At 52.8% G+C, this 23972-nt stretch overlaps 1 protein-coding gene across 1 annotated transcript in view; it reads left to right on the top strand.

The window, feature by feature from the left end:
- NOL4L (nucleolar protein 4 like) overlaps positions 1-23972 on the top strand; it is a 146086-nt gene that overhangs the window by 54828 nt on the left and 67286 nt on the right. The window contains exons 2-4 of the mRNA XM_030914871.1: positions 2840-2995; positions 9722-9833; positions 19524-19633. Coding sequence (XP_030770731.1) covers positions 2840-2995; positions 9722-9833; positions 19524-19633 — 378 coding nt within the window. The remainder of the gene's footprint in view (positions 1-2839; positions 2996-9721; positions 9834-19523; positions 19634-23972) is intronic.

The following is a 23972-nucleotide window of genomic DNA, read 5'->3' as shown; positions in this document are numbered from 1 at the left end:
TTTAAAAATTCAGTGGAACTATCCCATGATATTCTTTTTAAAAACTGTTTTTTTAAATTAAAGTTTATCACATATGCGGAAATACACAGATTGTAAATGTTAAGATTTTTGGTTTTTTTGAGACGGAGTTTCGCTCTTGTTGCCCAGGCTAGAGTACAATGGCGCGATCTCAGCTCACCGCAACGTCTGCCTCCTGGGTTCAAGCAATTCTCCTGCCTCAGCCTCCTGATTACAGCTGGGATTACAGGAATGTGCCACCACGCCCAGTTAATTTTGTATTTTTAGTAGAGACGGGGCTTCTCCCTGTTGGTCAGGCTGGTCTCAAACTCCCGACCTTAGGTGATCCGGCTGCCTGGACCTCCCAAAGTGTTGGGATTACAGGTGTGAGCCACTGTGCCCGGCCAAATGTTAAGATTTAATGACTTAATAAGTCGAACACATTTCTATAACTACTGCCCAGATCAACAAATAGAAACCCAGCTATATTCATTCTTAAGGTTCATTTTATTTATTTTCACCAATGTGAACCTCTGGTTAGAAGTGTCTTGTAACTGTACATCCCAAATCCAGATCTTTGCTGAGTAAAATTTTTTTAAAAGTCTAAGTGACCTATCATAATATTTGTCCCATCTCAACCCTGTCATGGCAGTATTTGAAGGGCCCCATAATGCTGGGCATTTATGGGTCAATAGTGAGCAAGTTAGTCATTGTTCAGCCCGTATGGATGGCCTGAGATGTCAGAGGGGGTGGGATATCCCCCAAAAGAGGTAAAATGGATTCCCGAGAGAGGTTAAGAAGAGAAAAGTCATGGAACTTTACAGCTCATCTCATAAGTGAAGCTTGGGGAGGTTGAAGGGTTTGCCCACAATCTCACAGCGAGGAAGCCGGACCAGCAAGTGGCTTCTCCTGTACACGCAAAGAGAGATATGCACTATCTGAGACGTCCCATTGAAATGGGTTCTGACCAGGAAGGAAGCCATTGGCAAGAGGGCCTGGTTGGGGCCAGTGAGGTCACCTCCCAGCGTCACCACTTAGGGACACTGCCCACTAGCTGTGGGGCTCGGGACCCCACATCCCAGATGCCCTTTGCCCCCCATCTGCTTTCTGCTCTTGGATGGGCTGTTGGTGAAGAGACACTGCTGTTCGCCCATCGTGGTGTGTCGGGAAAGCTACTGGGTAAAACCAAGACCTATCTTTGCCAGAACCTGTTGTGAGCGAGCGTCCTCTGCCAGTGCGGCTTGTATTCTCCTTGGACTACAAAGTCTGAGATCTGAAGCCATGTCTGCCGCCCACCAGCCACCACACCTCAGGCAGGTCCTGACCCTAACAACCTCCCAGTGTTGCCCCGGTGTTCAGCTCTCTCATACCTGGGGGAAACATGGTGAACTGCAAAGCACTTCTTAATAGCAATATTTATCTAGCAATCCCTGTACGCCAGGCTCAGTGCTAAGTGCCGCATGCACATCTCAGTTCTTCCCCGCAGTAGCTCATGGGAAAGGGGCGTCTGTTATCCCCATTTTACAGATAAAGGGACTGAGGCTCGAAGCACGGTAAGTGCTTGGGGTCACAGGGCCACTTCCATGATGGGGCTGTATTCAAACCAGGTCAGAGTGTGTCCAAGTGACCCTGCCCAGCTGCCACTTAGAACCACTCAGTCATCCAGTCATTATTTACTGACTACCTACTATGTGTCAGGAACTGATTTAAGTGCTGGAGAGACAGCTGAGAAGGAGCAGGCGAAGCCCACATCCTCTTGTTGCTGACATCCTTGAGTTGGGGTCCTTTGGGGAAGAATTCTCTTGGAGATGTGTCTTTGGGCACTTTTGGAGAAAAGCCAGCTTCCTTTCCCCCTAGATTCCCTCCATACGGCTTGTTCTTGATCTTCAAAGCCCCCTAACATCCCCAAAGACTCCCCTTAAGGAGCTGGTGGCTGACAGTCTAGTGTCCCTGGGTCTGCGTACCTCGCTTGCGGGGACTGCCTGCGCGGAGCAGTTCCCCAGCAGTCTGTTCCCTTACGGGCCCTGGCCTCGCCCCCAGCCTCCTGCCCTGTGGTTTCCCTGCAGCCCCTTTCCTGCTGGAGGGGAGGACAGGCGTCAGCCCTGCAGCTGTTTGCTATTGAAGGACCCGTCTTGCTCCTGGTGCACCTTGTCGGGCCAGCTGACACCACTCATGCTAGCCTGATAAGAGGCTCGGGGCCCATGGCCACCCCGTTCACATGGCCCTGCCACCTCCTCGTGGCCTCGTGCCTGTTATTCTGTACATCTCCACACACAAAGAGCCTGGGTGCAGTTGCTGGCGCTCAGCTGCTGGAGTGGGGAGGGCAGGCAGCCGTGAAAAGCTTTTCAGAAAGGCCAGGGCGGAGGCAGGAGTCACCCAGGTGATCGGAGCCGTTCCCCCGGGACCCCAGCCCAGGCCCACAGTGAAAGGTTACTGCTAATTGGCGAGCTCCTGATGGGGCTGCATCTATTTAGCACTCCCCCCTCCCCAGAGACTTCCAGGATGGTCTTGGCACAGCATGTGATTCAAGAGCTCCCCGCCCGAGTCTGGCACAATCTGTCTGAAATTGTGAACATGGAGCCTCTTGGTTTTTTAATTTGTGTTTTCGTTGTCGCCGTTCTCTGCCCATTGTCGCTGGTAGATTTCATAGCTGCAGCCACCCTGACTCTGGCGTCCTCCCTCCAGGGAGCCCCCTCGGCAGGCTCCCTCCCCCCCCCACCCCAAGACCCACTGTCAGAGGCATTGCCCGTCCTGAGTCCTGACCCGTTGCCCCGGCCTCAGGGCCCAGTTCTCACCCCGCCATCATCCCTGACACTAACACAGCTTGTCCACCCTGTCGCAGGGGGCAGATGGCCTGTCGGAGCCGGAGGGCATCTCTCTGAAGCGGGTCGCTGTGGTGGAAGATTTCTTTGACATCATCTACTCGATGCATGTGGAGAGCTCAGCGGAGCCAGGCAAAGCCCCCAAGCACGCTGGGCAGAAGAAAACCTACCGAGCGGTGAGATTTCTGTCTCTTTGCCTCCACTAGCAGCCCCAGGCCTTGGCAGGAGGCCATGGGCTCTGCACATGTTGGGCTGGGGGGGCGGGGCAGGGAGCTGAGGCGTGATGAAACGGCCTTTCGGGATCTAGGGGGGCACAGGGCAAGGGCACGGCAGCCAGAGATGGCTCACAGGGCGAAGGTAGGGGATCTGTGGTTTGAGCACAAAGGAAAAGCAGGTTGAAGGGGGTGAGAGGGAGGGAAGGAGAGGGATGAGGGCAGGAGGTGCCCTCCTCTTCCCCGTTTCTGCTTCACTCGCTCCTACCTGACACCGCCCCCACAGCCCCCTGCAGCCTGTTCTGGGGCTGGGGTGCTGGGGGCAGATAATGAACAGAGGAACAAATGCCTCCATGGCATGGCATTTACCGCATGCCAGGCCTGTCCTGAGTTCTTCCTATGTGTGAGCTCATCCTGTGAAGTCAGGACTGGGAGTTTCCCAGGGGAAGTCGAAGGACCTGCTCGCCACCCTCCAGGAGATCACAATTGGATTTGGGGTGGGGAGGCTGACGGCAAAAACAAGATACATGAGAAGCAGAAGTGTCTCCAAGGCTCGCTTTGAGAGAGCAAGAACCCAGGCTCAGGGGCATTTAGCAAAGGCACTGCCAGATGCAGATGAGCCTGGGGGGCTGTGTGGAGAAGGTGACACCTGTGCTGGCATTCTATGCTTTGGGGAGGCATAAGGGCAGAGAGGGCAACCTAGGGGCAGGGAGCGTCACAAATGCAGGAGAGGTGGAAATAGATGGGACTGGCCAAACCAGAGGCCCCTCCTCACCCTGCAGAGGGGCCTGCCTGTGTTCTGATCCATCCCCTGCTGACCCACATGTGAGCCTATCCACGACTCATGCACAGCTCCGAACCATTTGTCCAGTGCCCAGGGAGGCCAGTAAAGCCAAGCCCTTCATGCTTATTCAAGCCTTGTGGCAGTCCTGTGACCGAGGCACTGAGGACCCATTTCACAGTTAAGGAAACTGAGACCTGGAGAATTGGGTCACCTGTCCAAGGTCAGATAGCAGCTGAGTTGCAATCAGCCGGTGTCCTCCATGCTGACTTTCTCTGGAGCTTCTAGAAATGTGCCCTTCTGTGTCTGGGCTTCCCCACCCAAGGCAGATGTGAAACTCCCCACCCCAAGTTCTTTGTAGAAATAGCTTTGGACTACATGGAGGTGGCTGTATAAGTCTATAATTTCCCCTTATGGTCTTTTTTTGTTTGTTTTTGTTTTTGTTTTAATGCAACCATCCGGTTAGTCCTTGTCCTCAGAAAATGGCTTTGCCCTAAATGGATTTTAAGGATTGACCCATGTGCCAAGGGCCTCACAGAGGTGAGGTGTCTGCCCAGGGAAGCAGGAGGTGGTGATGGTCTCCCCGCCCCTCCTGCTTCTCGGTCTGTGTGCTCTGGGAAGTGGCTTGTGGGAAGGGAGTTCTGAGGGTATTTCCACCAGAGGGCCATAGAAGAAAGAAGAGGCACTCAGGCTGGGGCCTAATGGGCCCCTTGGCACTGACAAGACCACATTTTCTCAGCATTAAGTTTACCATTGTGGGTGGGGCACGGTGGTTCACACCTATAATCCCAGCAGTTTGGGAGGTTGAGATGGGAGGATTGCTTGAGGCTGGAAGTTCAAGACCAACCTGGGCAACATAGCAAGACCCCTTCTCCTAAAACAAAACAAAACAAAAAAAACTGGGGCTAGGCGCGGTGGCTCATGCCTGTAATCCCAGCACTTTGGGAGGCTGAGATAGGCAGATAACTTGAAGCCAGGAGTGTGAGACCAGCCTGGCCAACATAGCAAAACCCTACCTCTACTAAAAATACAAAAATTAGCTGGGTGTGGTGGTGCATGCCTATAATCGCAGCTACTCAAGGAGGCTGAGGCATGAGAATCATTTGAACCCAGCAAACAGAGGTTGCAGTGAGCTGAGATCATGCCACTGCACTCCAGCTAGGGTGACAGAGTGAGACTCTATTTCCAAAAATAACAATAAAAAATACATTAAAAAATCCAGGCCTAGTGGTGTGTACCTGTAGTCCTAGCTACTTGGGAAGCTGAGGCAGGAGGATTGCTTGAGGCTGCAGTGAGCTGTGATTGCACCACTGCACTCCAGCCTGGGTGACAGAGCAAGACCCTGTCTCGAGAAAAAAAAAAAAAAAATTAAATTAAATTAAAAAAATTCACCGTTGTGCTGAGCAGTCAGCATGTGCTCTGCACCAGCACTTCCTATACATGTATGAAGGTTGCATGCATGAAGCAGGTGCTGTTGTTACCTCCATTTTAAGATGAGAAAACTGAGGCTCAGAGAAACACATAACCTACCTGAGGTCGGTCAGCTGACATTCAGAGCCAGGCCACTCACCCCGGAGCCTGTGCCCTGACTACCACACATCCTGCCTCTCTGCAACCCTCCTGTGGTCAGTTAGTAAGCCGCACGACTTGCTGTTGTCCAGGCGGATGGGCTGGAGCCAGCTGGATCATGTGATTTCCCTGGCCCCTTCGGTGCCCAGCATCAAGCCTCACCCACAGGCACTCTTTGGGCGGTTTAGAAAGGAAGGGGTCTGTAGCCTCCATGCTGCGGGGAGGGCAGGGCTGGGTTGGTTCTGCCAGCACTTGCATCCCTGGGCCAAGCGGACATCCAGCCCTTTGCTCTGCACTTCCTGGCTTCTCGTCCATATGCCTGCCGCGTGCCCCACTTCCCGCTGCCCAGCCTGGAGCTGGCACATGACTGGCACTGAGCCAGCTGGGCTGCGCACAGAGCTGGAATTTCAGCAGCAGGGCCAAGGCTGAGCTGAGCAGGCCAGGGCCCTCCTGCAGTGGGTGTGAGGCCGAGGGGGCTGGCACACCTCCCTCCTCCCCTGCGTGCCTTCTTTCCTTTTCCCCTTCTCCTCCCCATCTGTCACCCTTCTCATGCCACCCTTTTCCTTTTTTGGGGGCAGGAGGTGGTGCCTGGATGCCTTTGTGCCCCTCTTCATCTGCTCCCATTTTCCTCGACCCAAACCTAGCTCTTCAGCCCCATTTTGCAAACTCAAGGCCCCCACCCATCCATGCCTGTGGAAAGAGCCCCCAAGGAAACCCCTGCTGATGGCTATAGAGGGGCACAGCCTGGCATCCTGGGGTACGCATCAAGCCCCTGGCCAAGGACTTTTTGGATCTATCTCTGTGTTTTGCCAAAGCTGAATCCTAGGACTGCCTGACAGTCTCTAGGGCACAGGGCCCCTCTGGATTTTTCTAGGCCTGGGATACTATAGAAGTCAGGACTGGCAGGGCGGCGGCAGACTTGTTCAGTGCACTAAAGGAGGCACGTTATTTGGTGGGGAAAAGAGCTTTTTTGCATCTACTGCTGTCCAGCCATGGATCAGATAGGGCAGCCAATGAGCTTTCTGAAACTGGCGGTATTCAAGCTGGAATTAGATGTCCATGTGCAATGGATAATACAGGGATTCCCATTTCGAGCAGGAAGTCCCTGTCTCACTTAGCTTCTCGTGTGACCTGAGGTCCAGAGGATCTCGGAGATCTCGCCAGCACCAGGGTTTGAGGAAGGTTCCAGCTGGTTCTAGAGTTTCCTAGATTCACACAGAGGGCTAGTCCTTTTTCCAAGGGGTCTTCCTGCTTTTCTGATTTCTGCACCCATCTGGATCAGAACAAGCCCTTTTGCTTCCTTTCTCCCTCCCAGGGTGCTGGTGGGTCAGATCGGGTTCCACAGTCCGGATCTAACTGCCCAGGCCACTTTGGAGTTGGGGCCAGATGTGGTCAGCAGCTGCTCCGGGCCCACCACGTGCTAATCCACCCGCAGGGCAGAAGGAGGATCTTGTAAAGTGGTGCAAATCCCCCCAATTGGTCTCATCTGTCTTTGTCGGCCTCTGAGTTGGGGAGTGAAATGGGGCCTTGCAAGTCAGCGACTCTGCAAATAGCTCCTGCTCTCTCTGCCAGTGAAGTCCCTGTTTTTTACCACCAGGAAAAATGTAAAAGGCAAATTCACATACGGGACTCAATGTCTAGGCAGGAGGCCTGGGGAGCAAGGCAGCAGGCAGCCCAGGGCAGCGGAGGGCAGCTGGGCAGGGACAAGGGTCCTGGAACTTCCCCTCCTTAGACACAGCAGCTCTGTCTTTATCTGTTTCATGTTTTGGGCTTCAGTGTATGAGTCTATTTCTAGAACAGGGTCTGCAGCTCTAAAACCATCTGAAAACCACCATCCTATTAACTAGAGCATCTGCTAGGATTGTCCTTCTGGTTTAGACTCATTCTGTGGACCTGTGGCCTTGGGCATCCATGCATTCAATCAGAAATGGAGGTCCCATTTCTGGTCCCAGGCAAGCCAGGAAGATGAATGAGAAGATGCCTGCTGAAGGTTGCAGGGGGAGGGTTTGTTATCCTCTATATGGGTCCCTACTGCAGTGCAGAGCTGGGCTGGACTCTGCTTTATGGACTCCCCAGGGAGCTCTAAGCCAGACTTGCAGACAATCCCACCTTGCCTTGCGGGGCAGGTCTTCCCTCCCTGGCCCTCAGGCAGTTCCACGGACTTCTCACCTGTCAGCCTTCTATCCTCCCCTTCCACCCGTCTGTGGGACCCAAAGCCAGAAGGTGTGTGCTCAGCAGTCCTCCTCCCTGTGGCACGCCAGCCAGCCTTTGCACACTGCTAGGGTCCCTGCCAAGGCCAGGATAAATGTGGCCACCACTCTACCCCTGGAGAGGGAGCCATTCCTGTGCCCTCAGCAGGCCAGATAGCAACAAGGGCCCTGCCCATCCTGTGTGCAGCCCTCAAAAGAGCAGCCAGGCCAGGAGGACCCCCTGAGCCCTTTAAAAATTATTTCTCTGCCCATTGGCAGGTGAGCAGGCAAGCTCCGGGTAACTCAGTAGGGCTGCCCTCATGGTAGGGACCTGGCCCTCTTCTCCTAGCTGACTGTGCAACCCTTCTCCCGGGCCCTCTACTGAGCTCTCCTGAGGCCTGACCTAGGGTGCCACGTCTCAGGGTAGCCGAGGGGCATCTGTCAGCCCAAGTCAGCCACAGCCCTCTGCTCGGCCTAGCACATGCCCTTCCCTCCTGCACGCTTGCTCCTGCAGCTGCCACCCTTCAGCCAGGCATCTCCCTCCAGACCCAGCAGACCTGAGAGGAACATGCCCCCAGACTTCCAGGCAGCCCTGGGCTGGGGATGAAGCTCTCTGTGTGCATGGCAGAAAAGCCCCATCCCTCGGCTTTGACACCTGACAAGGACCAGCTGCATCCCTGATGTTGCTCTCCCATCCGCTGCTCCAGTCAGAGACACTGGGGTTTGCCCTTGTCCCTGACCTCCAGAGGAAAGCAATCAGACAGGGAATTTGGAAGGGAGATAACTCATCAAGGAGCCTGCCTGCTCCGCAGAGCATCAAATCAGCTGAGAAATAACAATTGTGTCACCAAAATTAACTTCGCCTTTGCAGCTGGCAAGAGTGGCCCCTGGACTCTGCCAGTGGGCTGAGCTGGAAGCCGTGCCTGAGCTGGTCCTCCAACGGCCCAGCCACAGCCTGGGGCACCCCAGACCTTCTGCATCCCCCACAACTCCACTCCCCAGCCCTGCCCTAGCCCATCTCTACCTTCCAGCCATCGCAGGGATGGAGAAGGACATTCGTGCATTTCCAAAGGAGCAAACCCCTGCAGTTGCTGGGGGAAGGCGGGGCTCAGCGCAGCCCAGAGCAGCCCCTCACCCTTGGCCAACTTTCCCAGCCGGGCTGTGGGCTGCGGCGAGGACAGCGGAACGCTTGGGTGATGCTGCCCCTTAGTGGAGAGAAGCGGGAGGACCCAGGCTTCAGGAAGCACATGGAAAACCAGGGAACCTGGGACTGAAGGGACTCTTTGGCCCCACCAGACAGCTAAATCAGGGTCAGTGGCTTTTCCAAAACCCAGAGCAAGAGGAAAGGGCTGGACACCTGGGCCCACAGCCACTTCTTCCCCACTCCCCCACCCAGCCCTTTTTTCATGTTCTCTCCCTTCTGTGTGTCTCTCCCCCAGCCCCCTGCATGCTTGTCCTCCTCCTTAACTAAGGAAGGCCCTCTGGAGACAACTGAAGAGTGGTGTCACCTGGAGCATGGGGTTTAGTCTGGCACTGCCTTGAAAGTGCCACGTGACCTTGGGGAGTTGGCTCACTTCTCTGAGCCACAGTTGCCTGGAACATGGGGGTCCCGCAGAGCCTATCTAGTTTGAAAAGTCTGATGCCTGGTACTAGCCCTTCACAGCTCTCCCTAAGAAGGTTCTTCACCTGTGAGTGATCACAGGAGATGGTTTGCAGGACCTTTGGTTCTGTATATGGGTCCAGGGCAGTGAATTTATCTGTGGGTCTCAGTCTATCCATCTCTAAGAGGGGAACTGCTCACCCTATGCTAGAGCAATGTTTATAAGCCCATTTTTTTCATAGCAGCAATAAAATGTTCTGAGGAATGTTACTTATTAGGATATAGGTTAAAGACTGGATAATGTTTAAAGGCTTTGCTTTTTCTATTTTTAACCTCCTTTATTGAGATTTTTGAAACAAATGGTTTTCCACAAAAGTACTGTCTCATTTCCACAGCTGAGAATCCAGGACACCTGCCCCTTGCTCCTCAAATCCCTGACTTTCCCTGCAAGAGCCAAAGCACTTGCCACCAAAGCTCAGACCTTGGTGACCTCATGGCCAAGTTGCCTCCCCACGGATCCATATAACAAGCGAAGCTCTTGTCTCCTCCAGATCGCAGAGACCTATGCCTTCCTCCCGAGAGAGGCTGTGACCCGGTTCCTGATGAGCTGTACAGAGTGTCAGAAGAGGATGCACTTTAACTCCAATGGCCTGGAACCCAAAGGTAGCGGGGGTGGCGTGCTGGAGGGCTAGGGCGGGGGCCGGCTGAGAGTAGACTGTCCCTGAAGATGCCAGCTTTTGCTGGCACAGAAAAGTGTCCAGCAGCTGTTGTTGCTAGCCCCAGAGGCCAGTATGGGTCCATGGTGCTGCCCAAAGAGCCTCGTTTTGTTTTAACTTTTTTTAAATCTCAAATTTCACTTAAAAACCAACCATACAAAACAAAAAAGCAAACAACATGTTTCCCCTGCCTCGCGAGGCCCAGGACAGCCCCTCTCCTCATAGCCAGATTCCAGCTGGGAATGGCCAGCCTACCCCGTTCTCAAAGTTCCATCCATGCCTCCCACTGCTTCTCTGTGCATGAGCCGTGGTCTGGCCTGTACACTCCCTGAGACATGTGCATGCGTCCTCCCACCCACATACCTGCTAATGATACATCTTCCCTGGTGCTTGTTTCCACCCTGTGCACACCCATGTTGCCTTTGAACAGTAAACCCATGGGGGACTGATGAGAATTGTTTTTTTTTTTTTTTTTTTTTTGAGACGGAGTCTCGCTCTGTCACCCGGGCTGGAGAGCAGTGGCGCGATCTCGGCTCACTGCAAGCTCCGCCTCCCAGGTTCACACCATTCTCCTGCCTCAGCCTCCCAGGTAGCTGGGACTACAGGCGCCCGCCACCACACCCAGCTAATTTTTTTTGTATTTTTAGTAGAAACAGGGTTTCACTGTGTTAGCCAGGATAGTCTCAATCTCCTGACCTCATGATCTGCCTGCCTCGGCCTCCCAAAGCGCTGGGATTACAGGTGTGAGCCACGGCATCTGGCCAACTGGTGAGAATTTAAAATGTCCAGGGCAGGCTGGGCACAGTGGCTCATGCTTGTAATCTCAGCAGTTTGGGAGGCTGAGGTGGAGTGATCGCTTGAGCCCGGGAGGTGGAAGCTGCAGTGAGCCATGATCATGCCACTGCACTCCAGCCTAGATGACAGAGCAAGACCCCATCTCAAAAAATAAATACAATAAAATGCCCAGAGCACCCGTGACCACCAAAGTTGGTCCCTTGGACCGACGTCCATGCCCTCCAGCTCTGTCCTGCCCAGTGAGACCAGCAAGGACCTCGCTTCAGCACCCCCACACCCCCTCAAACTGAACATCCCAGAGGCTTCCAGTAAATCTGGGGGCCCATCTGTTTGCAGGTGGCTTTGGCACTATGAGACGGCCCAGCACATTTGGCTGGTACAATTATAACGCTGCCCTGAGAAATGGTGCCCAGGTGGGCGATTTATCAGGGTTTCCAGGACTGCCTGGTGCATCGTGCCAGCTCCTAGGCATTGGGCCTTTGGAAGTTGCTGAAGTCAGTGGGTGTTTTGCCCGAGGATGGAGACAGACTGGAATGAAGGGTGCGCCGTTTATCCGGGTGGCTCTCAAGTAGCATCCATTGAATCTGGGGAAGGAAAAATCCACAGCAAAGTCTGAACAGACAACAAAGAATCAGGAGCATGGGCGTCAAGCGGGGCTTTCTGTTTGTGTTCGTTGTCTCTGACACATGTGAATGGCTTCTGACAGCAGCTGACTCACCAAATCCAGAGGCTCCCATGCCTTTGGGAGCCATCAGGCCACGGCTGTTTCATCAGGCACATGGGCCAACTTCAAAGCACGAGGGGCAGAATGGATGTAGTTAATCCCTCATAAATGCTGGTTCCCATGTTAAGAACAGGGCTTCAGGGCCACATGACCATTCAGCTGCTGTGTGTCCTGGGCAAGAGACTTCATCTTTCTGAGCCTCAGTTGTGAAATGGGGTTAATCAGAAGGCTAGCAAGATGTGAGTTAGTCCCTGTACCTGGCATTGGTACAGGAAGACAGAGCTGTGGCTATTGCGGTTCCTGTGATAACACTGGACACTCCTGCGATGCATGCCTGAGCCAGTGATCCTGAATGCTGCTACCCACGTGGCCTGCCCCTGGCCAAGCAGCGGCTGCAACCCCTGGGCCAAGACAGCATTTGGTACCTGCAGATGGGCTGGAGGACTTTCCCTGCTGCACTCTCCACCCTGCTGGGGTCTAGGCCACAGGGGCCAGGGGTGTGTGTCCTAGTGGTGGCTGCCTGGTTCCTGCCCACCCATCCGCCTGTCCCCTCCCGTTCCTGTCCTCGTTGTTTCCATAGCAACTGGCGGAGTCAGACACAGAATTGCTTGCCTCGAGGAACAGAGGTGAAGCCAAGAGGGGCTCCGCTTGTGGGCTGCTCTGGGGTGTCTGAGGCACCATCCGCTCCCCTCCCCTGCCACGCATCCCACTGCAGTGTGGAGGGTGTTCCTCAGCTCCCCCTGCACTCCTCACTGACGGCTGCTGGGTCTCCCCATGCTGCAGGCTGCACTCCTCATCTGCGGGCTTCAGGGCAATGCAGAGCACAGCAGTGGCCTGCTTCCTCTCCTCGCTGGCTGCCACCACCATGCCCCACCCCCAGGGAGGAGAAAGAGGCCAGGGAGGGAGGGAGCACATAGGCCAGGAGCCATCTAGAATATAAACCAGCACTGTGGGCTCGCTGCTAAAGCCCATCTTTCCTGGGGCTTGCTTCAGGCCGGACAGAAGATGAGCACCATGCCCATTCTCACCCATCCTCCCCCATCCTCAGGCACAATGCCACCTCTCTGTCCCAGGTAGCGGAGCTTCCCTTTGCAGGGCGAAGAGAAGACGCTGAGGGAGCAGGAGCCCGGGGAAGTGGCGCATGGAAGGGCATGGCCTTGGAGTCAGGCAGGTCTGGTGTGCAGCCCTGTTCCCCACTGCGTGTCCCTTGGCAGGACAGGGAACCTCTCTGAGCGGCTCCTGATCATGACAGTTACGAGTATCCTATGAGATGTTAGTCCTGGCTTACAGGTGAGGAAACTGAGGCACAGAGAGGCGTTGAGGTGAAATCATTCATCCAGGCTCTCCCAGGAGATAGAAGTGCAGGCAGGAAACTGCATTTTCTCATCAGCAAAGTGGAAGAAATGCCATCCTTTCAGGGTGGTGAGGGTGAGCCTGTTGTGGCGGGCACCTGAGATGCAGCGGGTGCCTGGGGAGTATCACCCTGCCTCCTGCCTCCAGCCCATGTTGTGGCCTGTGGTGCCCAGACACAAGGCTGCCAACGTCCAGGTGGCCCTACAGAGACACAAGGTCTGCTTCTACCCAGGTGGGGTCAGATGTGGCCCCCAGTCCTGCCAGGCAAGCACGCTGGGTCCACACCCTGAACAGGGTTAGAAGGGAAGGACTTGGTTTCTGGTAGCTGCCAGTGGAGAGTTTAGAGTCTGAAAGGCTTCACTGTCTGCTAAGTGGCCAGAGGCACTCGCCTCCTGGACCGTCCCCAGGTTCCCCTCCTCCTGCCCCCACGGAAAGCCTGCAGGTCCTATCTCTGCCCGCCATGCTGGCCTCTGGATGCAGCTATATCCTGCTGTCTCCCAGGAACTCCTGCATTACCAGCCCTCCTTTCTCCCTCTCCAGCTGCTGGGAAAGCAGAGCCTGCACCAGCCCCGGAGACAGGCCCAGTGTTCCTGCCCCAGGAAGGTGGGAGGGAGTAGGACAGCGGACAGGATGGAGACTCTTTGAGGGCTACTGGGAGAATGCCTGGCTTCCTGGCCTCATGTTAAAAAGAAACAAAGGAAGTAGAGTGGCCTCCTTTGCTCAGCGGTCTCTCCCCAGCAGAGTGGGGGGGCCTGGACAGCCCCGTGCCCTCCCCCAGTGCCAGGAGCATAAACAAAGGAGGTGGCAGAGGATCAGGAAGTCTGAGGACGGGAAATTCCAGGGCCTCCTGACTCCACACTACTCTTCCACCAGTCCCTGAGGAGTTGAGGACAGAGCATGCAAACTGGGTGTGACTTTAGACCAGCCCAGCTCTTGGGGAAAGGGACCTTTGGAGGCATGTCTCTGTTTTCTTTGATGTGACAAAATGTTGTTGCATGGTTGCAAACTGGGAATAGCCAATGGGCAGCAATGCTGACTCTTCCTCAGCGGCAGGTTGTCCACTTGGGTCTCCGCCCCTTCGCAACCAGGCCCAGACTCCTCTGCATGGTTTCCAAGGCCTCCATGCCTGGCTCCTCCTTGCTGGCCTGGCCTCTCCCGGCTCTCACACTCACTTGCTGTGGGACTGTGGGAAGGTTGCATAACTCCTCTGTGTGCTGTTGCCTCATCTGTAAAGTCAGGGTATTACTACGAGCACCCACCTCACAAGGTTCCTGGGAGCCTCTAACCAGAGGGTGTGTATGAAGCCCTAAGCAGGTGCTCAGGAGCTGTCAGCTGAGCAATAGATCATGAGTCCCATTCAGATCCTCTCCACGAAGCTTCCTTGAGCTACTCCGGGGCCCTCTCAGCTCTTCCTCCAGTGACCCTAATGGCCTCACATCCGTCCCACTCTGCTCATCCTTCACCCTTGTTTCCTGAGCCCGGGGACTGCCCTGCACACGGTTTCCTCACGTTCCCCACCCCGAATGCATGCACATCAGCCCTCCAATGAAGACTTGCCCATTCATTGATTTACTTCCCCAGGAAGGAGATTTTTTTGCCGACTTTTGAGCTGGCCTCAGGCCTGGGATCTCTGTTTCCAAATTTGAACCCCCTGAGGCTGGCTGGTCTCACGGCCTGTCTGTGCCAGGACCCCATCGTGCACACGTCCTTTGATGCCCAGCACTGCCTGGAAGATCTTTCATACCTGTCTGTGGACCGAGAGTTCTTCATGCTGTAGGTGAAAGCTTGTGAGAATCACCACCTGGTGTTCCTGCGAGGAAACGAGGGTCACTCCTGCGGTTGAAGTTTGCATTGGTTGATGAGTGCCATTGGCGCCCAGCTGCACAGGCCAGCGAACAACTTGGCTTGGCCCAAGCACCCGCATCATTGATTATTCTCGAGATTGCATAAAACTAGGTCTATTGCCTGGGCTGGTTTCCATTTTTCTTGGCAAAGAGATTTTGAAACATCTCTCTGGGCACTTCCTGTGCTTCTCTTGCCAGCAACCTGCTGGATGATTTAGGCTCTGTGACCCTTGCTAGCTCCTAGCTTACTCTTCTCCATGGCAACAGAGTCCAGCAGTGCCGCACTGTCAAGTCATTTGTGGAGGCTCGAGTGTGGCACCCCGTGGTGATCATGGGGCGGAGAGGGGGCAGTCTGTCTCAGCAGAGCCCAAGGAACCCACTTCTTCCTTGTTCACTTTTCCACGTGAGCTCGTCCCCCATCCTGGCATTTTTCTCCCTGGTGAGCATCTGACTCTGTGGTTCCCACTGGCCCCTGCTCCATCTCTCTTTCCCACTAAGCCCATTCTCTCAGTGTGCACCCACTTACTGAGTCCAGAACACCTGGGGCTCCTCACTGCTGAAAAGCTTGCCTGCCTTTCTCCTCACCGTGGTGTGGTTGAGCTCTGACCTCCCACCCGTGGCTCCATGGCCCATTTCCTCACCTAGAATGTCCCCTCCCCACCGAGGTCCTACCTCCCTCACAGAACTCTCATTCTGGAACTGCGAAATCAGGCATTTCACCTTACGTTGCTCTAAGGTGTTCTCCAATGGGTTTAGGGGTCTGCTTGGGATGTTCCAGCTTCCCCAAGACCAGCGCATCCTGCCTTCCTCTTCTGAGCTCTCTTGGCTCACCTGCAGGCACCGGAAGTGGTTTCTCATCTCTGGAGATGCTGGGGCAGGTACAGGCCAAGGAAGACCTCTTGTCCTGCCTCCCAAGGGTGCTGTCCTGGCTACTGTCTTGTTTTTCCTAAGCTACCCTGTCACTAGCTTTATTAAAGATACTTTCTCATGAGCAGTCATGACACTGCAGTCAGGACAGGGGCGACCATCGATGAAAGAACACAGCTGCCTGCCTCCATGCCTCCCAAACCTAGAGAATCCCTGCACACTCAACGAAGGGCCGACCGGGGCCGTGAGAGTGATGGGCACCCTTCACATTCACCGTGATGCTTAACAGCTTCTCACCAGACAGCCTCCTCTTAGAGGAAACAGAAATGGCAGAATTCTTAGTCCGAACATCCACCTTTGAAAACAGGACCCACGGCTCTTCTGAGTGATACCATCTCAATGTCATCACTAGACTGCCTGACGTATCGCATCCGACATGGTCAATGTATGGGGCTAGGGCTCAAAACCCCACTGAGGTTAAGAAAGTCAAATCTAGGTTGATGGTGGGGTGGAAACCCATTTGAGTTTGCCACCGGGTCGACCAGTGCGGAGGATCCCTGCCACCCAACCAAGCGGAAGTCTCTCTTAAAAAAGGGAGGAGGAGGGGGTGGTCCCTGTCATGCCAGTTTCTTAGCTATTCCATTAGTGACATTTACTTTTTCTTTTTCTTTTTCTTTTTTTTTTTCTTGGGACGGAGTCTCGCTCTGTTGCCAGGATGGAGTGCAATGGCGCAATCTTGGCTCACTGCAACCTCCAACTCCCGGGTTCGAGCAATTCTCCTGCCTCAGCCTCCCAAGTAGCTGGGATTACAGGCATGTGCCACCATGCCCAGCTAATTTTTGTAGTTTTAGTATAGTGTGGTTTTTGTTTTGTTTTGTTTTGTTTTGAGATGGAGTCTTGCTCTGTCACCTAGACTGGAGTAAGGTGGGACGATCTCGGCTCACTGCAATCCCCGCCTCCTAGGTTCAAGCGCTTCCGCTGACTCAGCCTCCTGAGTAGCTGGGATTACAGGCATGCGCCGCCACACCTGGCTAATTTTATTTGTAGTTTTAGTAGAGATGGGGTTTCTCCATGTTGGTCAGGCTGGTCTCAAACTCCCGACCTCAGGTGATCCGCCCGTCTCGGCCTCCCAAAGAGCTGGGATTACAGGCATGAGCCACCGCGCCTGGCCATAGAGCGGGGTTTCACCATGTTGGTCAGGCTGGTCTCAAACTCCTGACCTTAGGTGATCCGCCTGCCTCAGCCTCCCTAAGTGCTGGGATTACAGGTGTGAACCACCACACCCAGCCCACATCTACTTCTTCCTCAACAAAGAATGAAACATTCTATGTGTGACAGGGTAGCTTTAAAGAGCAAAACTAAGTTCTGCATTTCTGGAAAACTTGATTCAAAATGTTATTCCATCTGTAAAGTCACCGGAAGTACACAGTATCAAAGCGGACCCCATCCTCTAGGCCCCAGCTGCTCCGGGCCCCCACCTTTTCTGCAGGGCTGCTCCTATCCTTGCCATCAGGAATTTCCCTTGTCCTCTTTGGGTAGCTTCACCCCTTGTTTGCAGACTTTTTTTCTTTTTAAATTATGGTAAAATATTTACAGCATAAAAACTTGCCTTTTATATATATATATATTTTTTTTTTCTTTTCTTTTTTTTTTTTTTTTGAGACAGGGTCTCTCTCACCCAGGCTGGAGTGCAGTGGTACCTCAACATCCCGCGCTCAGGTGATCCCCCCACCTCAGCCTGCCAAGTAGCTAGGACTTCAGGCATGCACCACCACACCCAGCTAACATTTTTTTACCTTTTAGTAGAGACGAGGGACTCACTATGTTGCCCAGGCTGGACTTGAACTCCTGGGGCCAAACAGTCCTCCTGCCTCTGCCTCCCAAAGTGCTGGGATTACATGCGTGAGCCCCTGTGCCCGGCTTAATTGTTCCGTTTTAAAGATATTATATTCACGCTGTTGAGCAATCATCACCACTACCTATTTCCAAAACCTTTTCATACCCCAAACAGAAACTCTGTACCCATTAAGCAATAACGTCCCATTCCCTCAGCCTGCAGCCCCCAGTAACCTCGAGTTACTTTCTGTCTCTTTGAATTTGCCTATTCTAGATATTTCGTGTAAGTGGAATCATACAGTGGTTGTCGTTTTATGTCTGGCTTCTTGCCCTTGGTATCGCATTTTCAAGGTTGCAGGGACCCTTTTGGGCTATGGCTCTGGAGGGGCAGGTAGTATAAGTCACCCCTGGATATCCTGTGGACCTCCCGGACCTCCGCCCTGTCACCCTGCAGCCTGTCTCCTGGGCCTCCTTGGGATGGTAGAGGGCACTTGGTCTAGAAGTTGCTCCCACTTTTCCTCACGCCACGGAAATCCCAACCCATCAGTGGGACTAGGCACCAGGGGCACCTTTTGATTAAAGGCCTGGGGCAAAATGAATCTGGCCTGAAGTCCTTGGAAGAAGGAGGAGGAGGCCAGATAACAAATAATTGAAACAATTGCTACAGCAGCTTGGCCAGAAATTTTAATGGTTATTAAATTATGTCCCTACCTTTTAATTTCTTGTAATGTGTTCCAAAAAGGCAAGAAATAAGATCAGAAATACGGAGCAGTATTTATGCACAAGGATGTCCCCTGCAGTGCTGTTTATAATAGCCCCAATGGGAAACAACTTAAGAAGCCAATCATGACATAGTGACTTAAGCAGATTATGGTAAACTATTGCATGGCCACAAAAATTCTACTTACAAAGCAAAATAAGATTCTTGATGTTGGGGAAAATACCTATGACAAAATGTTAAGAAAAAAAAAAGAAACTTTTTAAAAGCAGACTGGAATTCTCTGTATGCGTTATGAGATCATGTGTAAAAAAGAAAAATCACAGGGAAAAAATAAACAGAAGCATATGCCAAGCTGCATGGTGCAATTACGGTTTTTAAATTTTTTCTTTACATCCCTCTGCACTTTGCAAATTCTCTGCAAAAAGAACATGCATCACTTTGATTTTCAGGACAACAAAGAAATAAATGGGAGGAGACTGTTCCTCTGCATATGACGAAGGAGGAACCAGAATTTGGGGGCGACTGAAGGCCTGACTCAGACCTGGGAGCCATATGGCACCTGAGGATGTTTTTGGGGGATGCTGTGGGGTGGCAGGATTGGGTGGGGTGAGAGTGGCCTGTGTTCACCTGGAAGAGAACTGACTTAGACAATGGTTGGAAAAACAGATGCCTTCAAGGGTCTGGCAAGTATCATAATTGATACTTGCAAATGAGCAAAGCTGTGCAATACGATAAGGAGTGGTGGGGACTGTGGCAAAATGGGAGCCACACACCCTGCCTAAAAGAAGTGGCTGCTGAAGCGGCAGTGGTTGCTTGCCTTCGGGAGTGGGGGCCTCATGTTCCCAGACCTTATGCTCTTCAAAGAAGCCAAAAATTCTTATAAATATAAGTGTGTGTGTTGAGGGGTTGGGTTTGTTGGGGTTTTTTTTGTTTGTGTTTTAGAGACAGAGTCTCACTCTGTCACTGAGGCTGGAGTGCAGTGGTGCCATCACAGCTCACTGCAGACTGCAGCCTTGACCACCTGGGCTCAAGCGATCCTCCCACCTCAGCCTCCTAGGTTGCTAGGACTACAGGCACACACCACCCATCTGGCTAATTTGTTTTATTACTGTAGAGATGAGATCTCCCTGTGCTCCCAGGCTGGTCTTGAACTCCTGGGGCCTGTGGCTCCTCCTGGGGCTCAAGCGATCCTCCTACCTCGGCCTTCCAAAGTGCTAGAATTACAGGCATGAGCCACCGCGCCTGGCCTCATTGTTTTTTAACATATTAAATCTCTAAAACACTAGCATCTAATAAAAAAAAATAGTTTTGACATCACGCAGTCCACATCTCTGGGCCAGATGCGGGTGAGCCACAGAGTCTGCAACCTCTGACCTGTCCCTTCTCCTCCAAGGTGGCTTCCTCTTCCATGGGCTCTGTTAAATGCTCCATGTGGGTGACAGGCCTGCAGCACAGACTGACAGACTGAAAGGGCTTTCCTTTTGTTCTTTCTGCCAGAAAACGAGCCTCCATCTCCACTGGTCTCTGGGATTATTGATTACAACATGCCCCTCACCTCCACCTACCTGAAGCAGATGAAGCTTCGAGTGATGAATTCCCAGGAGCAGGTAAGGCGGCCGTGCCCCCTCACCCCACCTGGAGGTGTCAGCGGCCGGGCCCCCTCACCCCACCTGGAGGTGTCAGCGGCCGGGTCCCCTCACCACACCTGGAGGCGTCCTGACTTGCCTGGCGGTGGTTGATTCTTTCCAAGACTTGGGGCCACAGCTTGTGTAAACACATGGGAAATCAAAGAGGCCCTTATCTGGTTATCTGGGCTGTCCAGGCAAGAATGTGTTTCTCGTGAGAGGGTCTCCTGTGCAGACAGCCCTGCGGGTCTTCAGAGAGAAAACTTTCCCCTTGGGTGGGCTCGCGGGAGGAGGGAGAGGAGGGGACGTGCAAGGGAGGGAGCCGCAGCCCTGGTCCCTGGAGTTGTTCTCTCTCTGCTCTGCCCTTTATCGCTGGCCTCTGGCCACCTTCCCCCAGGGAGGCAAGAGAGAGTGGTTGCCTGCCTGTGGCCTCTGTCACTCTTGGGGCCCAGATGGACTAGGAGGATAGTCCTTGGAGGGTGGCCCTGGGGCCTCCTGGCCGTCCAAGCCTCCCCAGCTGGGGTTTGCCAAGGGCCATGAGACACCATGGAAACAGGCTATGAAAAGAAACTCCCTCTCGCCTGCCTTCCCACACAGTCCACCTCCTAACCCTTTGCAAAGCAAGTAGCCTGACTGTCTTTCAAAGAAGGACTAGGTGAGTTCCTCTCCACCTCCACTCCCCCGCCACTGCCTAAAACCAGGGTAATCACTTCTTGCCTTCGGCTTGGAGTGTTCTCATCTCTTGTGACATCCAAACCCATCATGTTCTTGTGGCCCTAGCAGGGGATTGGATTCTTTCTCTCCCATTGAAAGATGGGTCAGAACTCGAGTCTGACTTCCAGCCCTGAGTGCAGCTGTCCTGTGTGCTGGTCTCCTTGACAGCCCCAGCGTGCGTGCTCCAAGGGGGTGGTGGCTCCTCGGTCAGATCCGTGGTGATGTAGCAGGACACATGCAGGTGGCATCTCTGGTGTGATAATCAGTTTGAGGACTTCAGCTGGGTGGCTTGAACCTGCAGAGCTGCGTATTCCTTTCGAGAGGCGGGGCGGCCAGCCCTCCTCTCCCCACACTGTGCCCAGACCCTAGAGGCTGTGTGACATAGGCTTTGCTCTGGGCGGTAGAACCGTTTGCTAGAACTGTGTCTCCCGTGTCTTCTCATCTGAGTGTGCCTGTTCTGGGATGGTTGCATCTCCAAGAAACTTCATATAATCACAAATAATTCCAGTGGGGAAAATGGACTTGGGTTGGGTTTCCAATGCACAAAGGCAAAGTAGTTTGGGCTGCAGGAGTGTTGGTAATGAGGGTGTCACTTTTGTTGTTGGTTATAGAATCCCAGCACCACTGTGCGGCCTCTGCGTTAGGTCTCCTCTGACTGCTGCTGAAGAGCAATCTGTGGCCTTTCTTTCCTGTAGCCATCCTCACTGTCACCAGCACCTGGCTTCATAAACACAGTTATCACCGTGCTCATCTGTGCTCATGAAGAATGAAGCACAGCACCGCACAAACAGCAGGGTGCACAGCCCCCAGGTTTTGTTTCCTACAGAATGGCACTAAATCCAGGTCACCGCTAGAACCAGTAGTGGTCAGTGTCGTGCAAGTTGTGATCTCTCACTAAAGAATCAGATATTTGATCTGGTTAAAAATCCTTACTGCATCTTCACTTGCGTCAATGGAAGGAGGGGAGTTAAGACTATGGGTTAGGTGCTTTAACGAGGATTCAGTCATTCCACAAATACTTATGGAGCTCTGTTCTGTGAGCCAGGCTCACAGAAACAGGATTAGCAGAAACAGCAGTACCCCTAGATTTTCTTTCCTTCTTTCTTTCTTTCTTTCTTTTTTTTTTTTTTTTTTTTTTTTTGAGGCAGGGTCTCACTCTGCCACCCAGGCTGGAGTGCAATGGCGCAATCTCAGCTTACTGTAACCTCCGCCTCCTGGATTCAAGTGATTCTCCCGCCTCAGCCTCCCAAGTAGATGGGATCACAGGCCCCTGCCACCATGCCTGGCTAATTTTTTGTATTTTTTGTAGAGACGGGGTTTCCTCATGTTGGCCAGGCTGGTCTCAAACTCCTGGGCTCAAGCAATCTGCCCTCCTAGGCCTCCCAAAGTGCTGAGATTCCGGCTGGCATCCCTGTATTTTCTTCTGATCTAGGGGAGACAGACACCAGCCAGAGGATCGCACACAAATGTCCAGCTCACAGCAGGCGGTGATAAACAATGGAGGAAGTGATCAACGGGGCATTGCGATGGTGCAGAAGGACTTGTGGCACTGGGGGTACTTAGGGTGGGCTGGAGGGTGGACTGAGGCAGGGATCAGGGAAGCTGTGCCTCAGAAAGGGGTGCTTCAGCTGAGAGTGGAATCTGAAGGGAAGAGAGTTCCAGGCCAAGTGAACAGCTTATGCAAAGGCCTTGTGTCTCAAGGGAGGACCAAGACTAAGACTGCAAGAGATTTGAGGGGCTGGTGTGGCTGCAGCGGCTGCAGCAGAGAATGTGAGGAGTTCTGTTGCTGAAGCAGAAGGGGGAAAGCACAGTTTTGGGTGCATAAGCACCTGGTGAGTATCTGGGGATAAACTGAAGTTCATGACATGAGATGCAGAAATTGCCCTGGTGAGGCTCTGACAGCTTCCAAAGGAAGGAAGGACTGTGGAGGGCGTTTGTCTCCAGGGTGCTCTGGGAGTCCAGTTGGGGCAGGGCCAAGATCAAGGTGGCCTCTGCTTACAGTGGGGCTGGATGTGACTTCCTCAGCTTCATTAGTAGTTTTCAGGTGGGGGCCTCTGAATGTAGCCAGCTTCTTCCGAGTGCTGCAGGAGATGGAAGTTCAGGCCTGCCTTTCACCACCTGGCAGGTGAAGCAGCCTACCGCCTCGTGCCTAGAGTCCTTCATTTGTCAGTCTTCAGCACTCCGCGCAAAGCAATGAGCTCTCAAGGCCTCCGCCTCTTAGGCAGCACCGTTATCCCTGTTTTATGGCTGGGCACGTGGCGCAACATGAAATCACATGGCTCACCAGATTATGTATCCGCAGCAGCAAGGAAGGGCCAAGGACCCAGCAGCCTTATGATTCTGCAGCTTGAGTTAGAACTAAAAATACATATACTTGAATTACTAGCTTATTTCTTTTGCAGCAAAGGCAGGCCAGGGTGGCTGAATGACTCCCCACCATCCAAACACAGCCGCAGGACAGGTTCGGCTGCTGTCAAATCCGATGTCCCAAGACAAGGCTTTGAGAGTGGTTTCATTTCATCACTCTGACCACAAAATGCCAAAAGAGGACATCTGTAGTGTTTGCAAAACTCTAATACAGGTTACATGGAAAATAAGCCCAATACTAAAGTAACCGGTAACCAGGATATTTTGTTTTATTTAATTAATTAATTTATTTATTTATTTTGAGATGGAGTCTCACACTGTCGCCCTGGCTGGAGTGCATTGGCGTGATCTCAGCTCACTGCAACCTCCACTTCCCAGGTTCAAGCAATTCTCCTGCCTCCACCTCCCGAGTAACTGGGATTAGAGGAGGCTGCCACTAGGCCCGGCTAATTTTTTTTGTATTTTTAGTAGAGACATGGTTCACTCTGTTGACCAGGCGATCTCGAACTCCTGACCTCATGATCCGCCTGCCTTAGCCTCCCAAAGTGCTGGGATTACAGGTGTGAGCCACTGTGCCCAGCCAGGATAAATATTTTATTAATGCTGAACAAAGCTCTATGTCTGCAAACTTTGGGTAAGAAAAAATCTCAATAATCTGTTTATTTCCAACATCACGTATCCAAGAGACAAATGGTGAGGCAAGGAGAACATTTTCCCTCACTTTGCTTTGATCAATGTGCAGGTGGTGGGATTTTCTTGAGGGCTGGACAGAATCATGTTATTTGTAGGCCAGTTGTATCAGATTAATGTGCTAGAAAATGAGTCCTTCTCTGCAGAGGGTGTTAGATAATATGAAAATTCAATAACAAGATTCATAGAAAGAAGAAAGATTCTTCTTAAAGTCTGGTTCAATGCACCCAATATTTATAGTGTCCTCAGTGTACAAGGTACCACTATGGGGGTTAGACTCCACCCTTTCGGGACCTCCAGCCTAAGACACAGACCACAGGAACTGTCATCAAAGTGGCCACACTGAGCAGAAAATAGTGGAGTGTGGCCTGATTAAAGACTTTTTTATTTGGGAATACTCTTACAAAGATATAAAATGGAAATTGTATTTAGTTGTACAGAGGAAGGAGCCATCTTCTTGGAAGGGGCAGGGAAGGAAGATTTCATGAACTGTAGACTATCTCAGACAATAGCCGTTAACATTCTCTGATGAAGTGAGGCTGCAGAAAGG

The sequence above is a fragment of the Rhinopithecus roxellana genome, chromosome 13 (assembly GCF_007565055.1).
Source record: "Rhinopithecus roxellana isolate Shanxi Qingling chromosome 13, ASM756505v1, whole genome shotgun sequence".
NCBI lineage: Eukaryota > Metazoa > Chordata > Mammalia > Primates > Cercopithecidae > Rhinopithecus > Rhinopithecus roxellana.
This window is presented reverse-complemented; position numbering and strand designations above follow the sequence as displayed.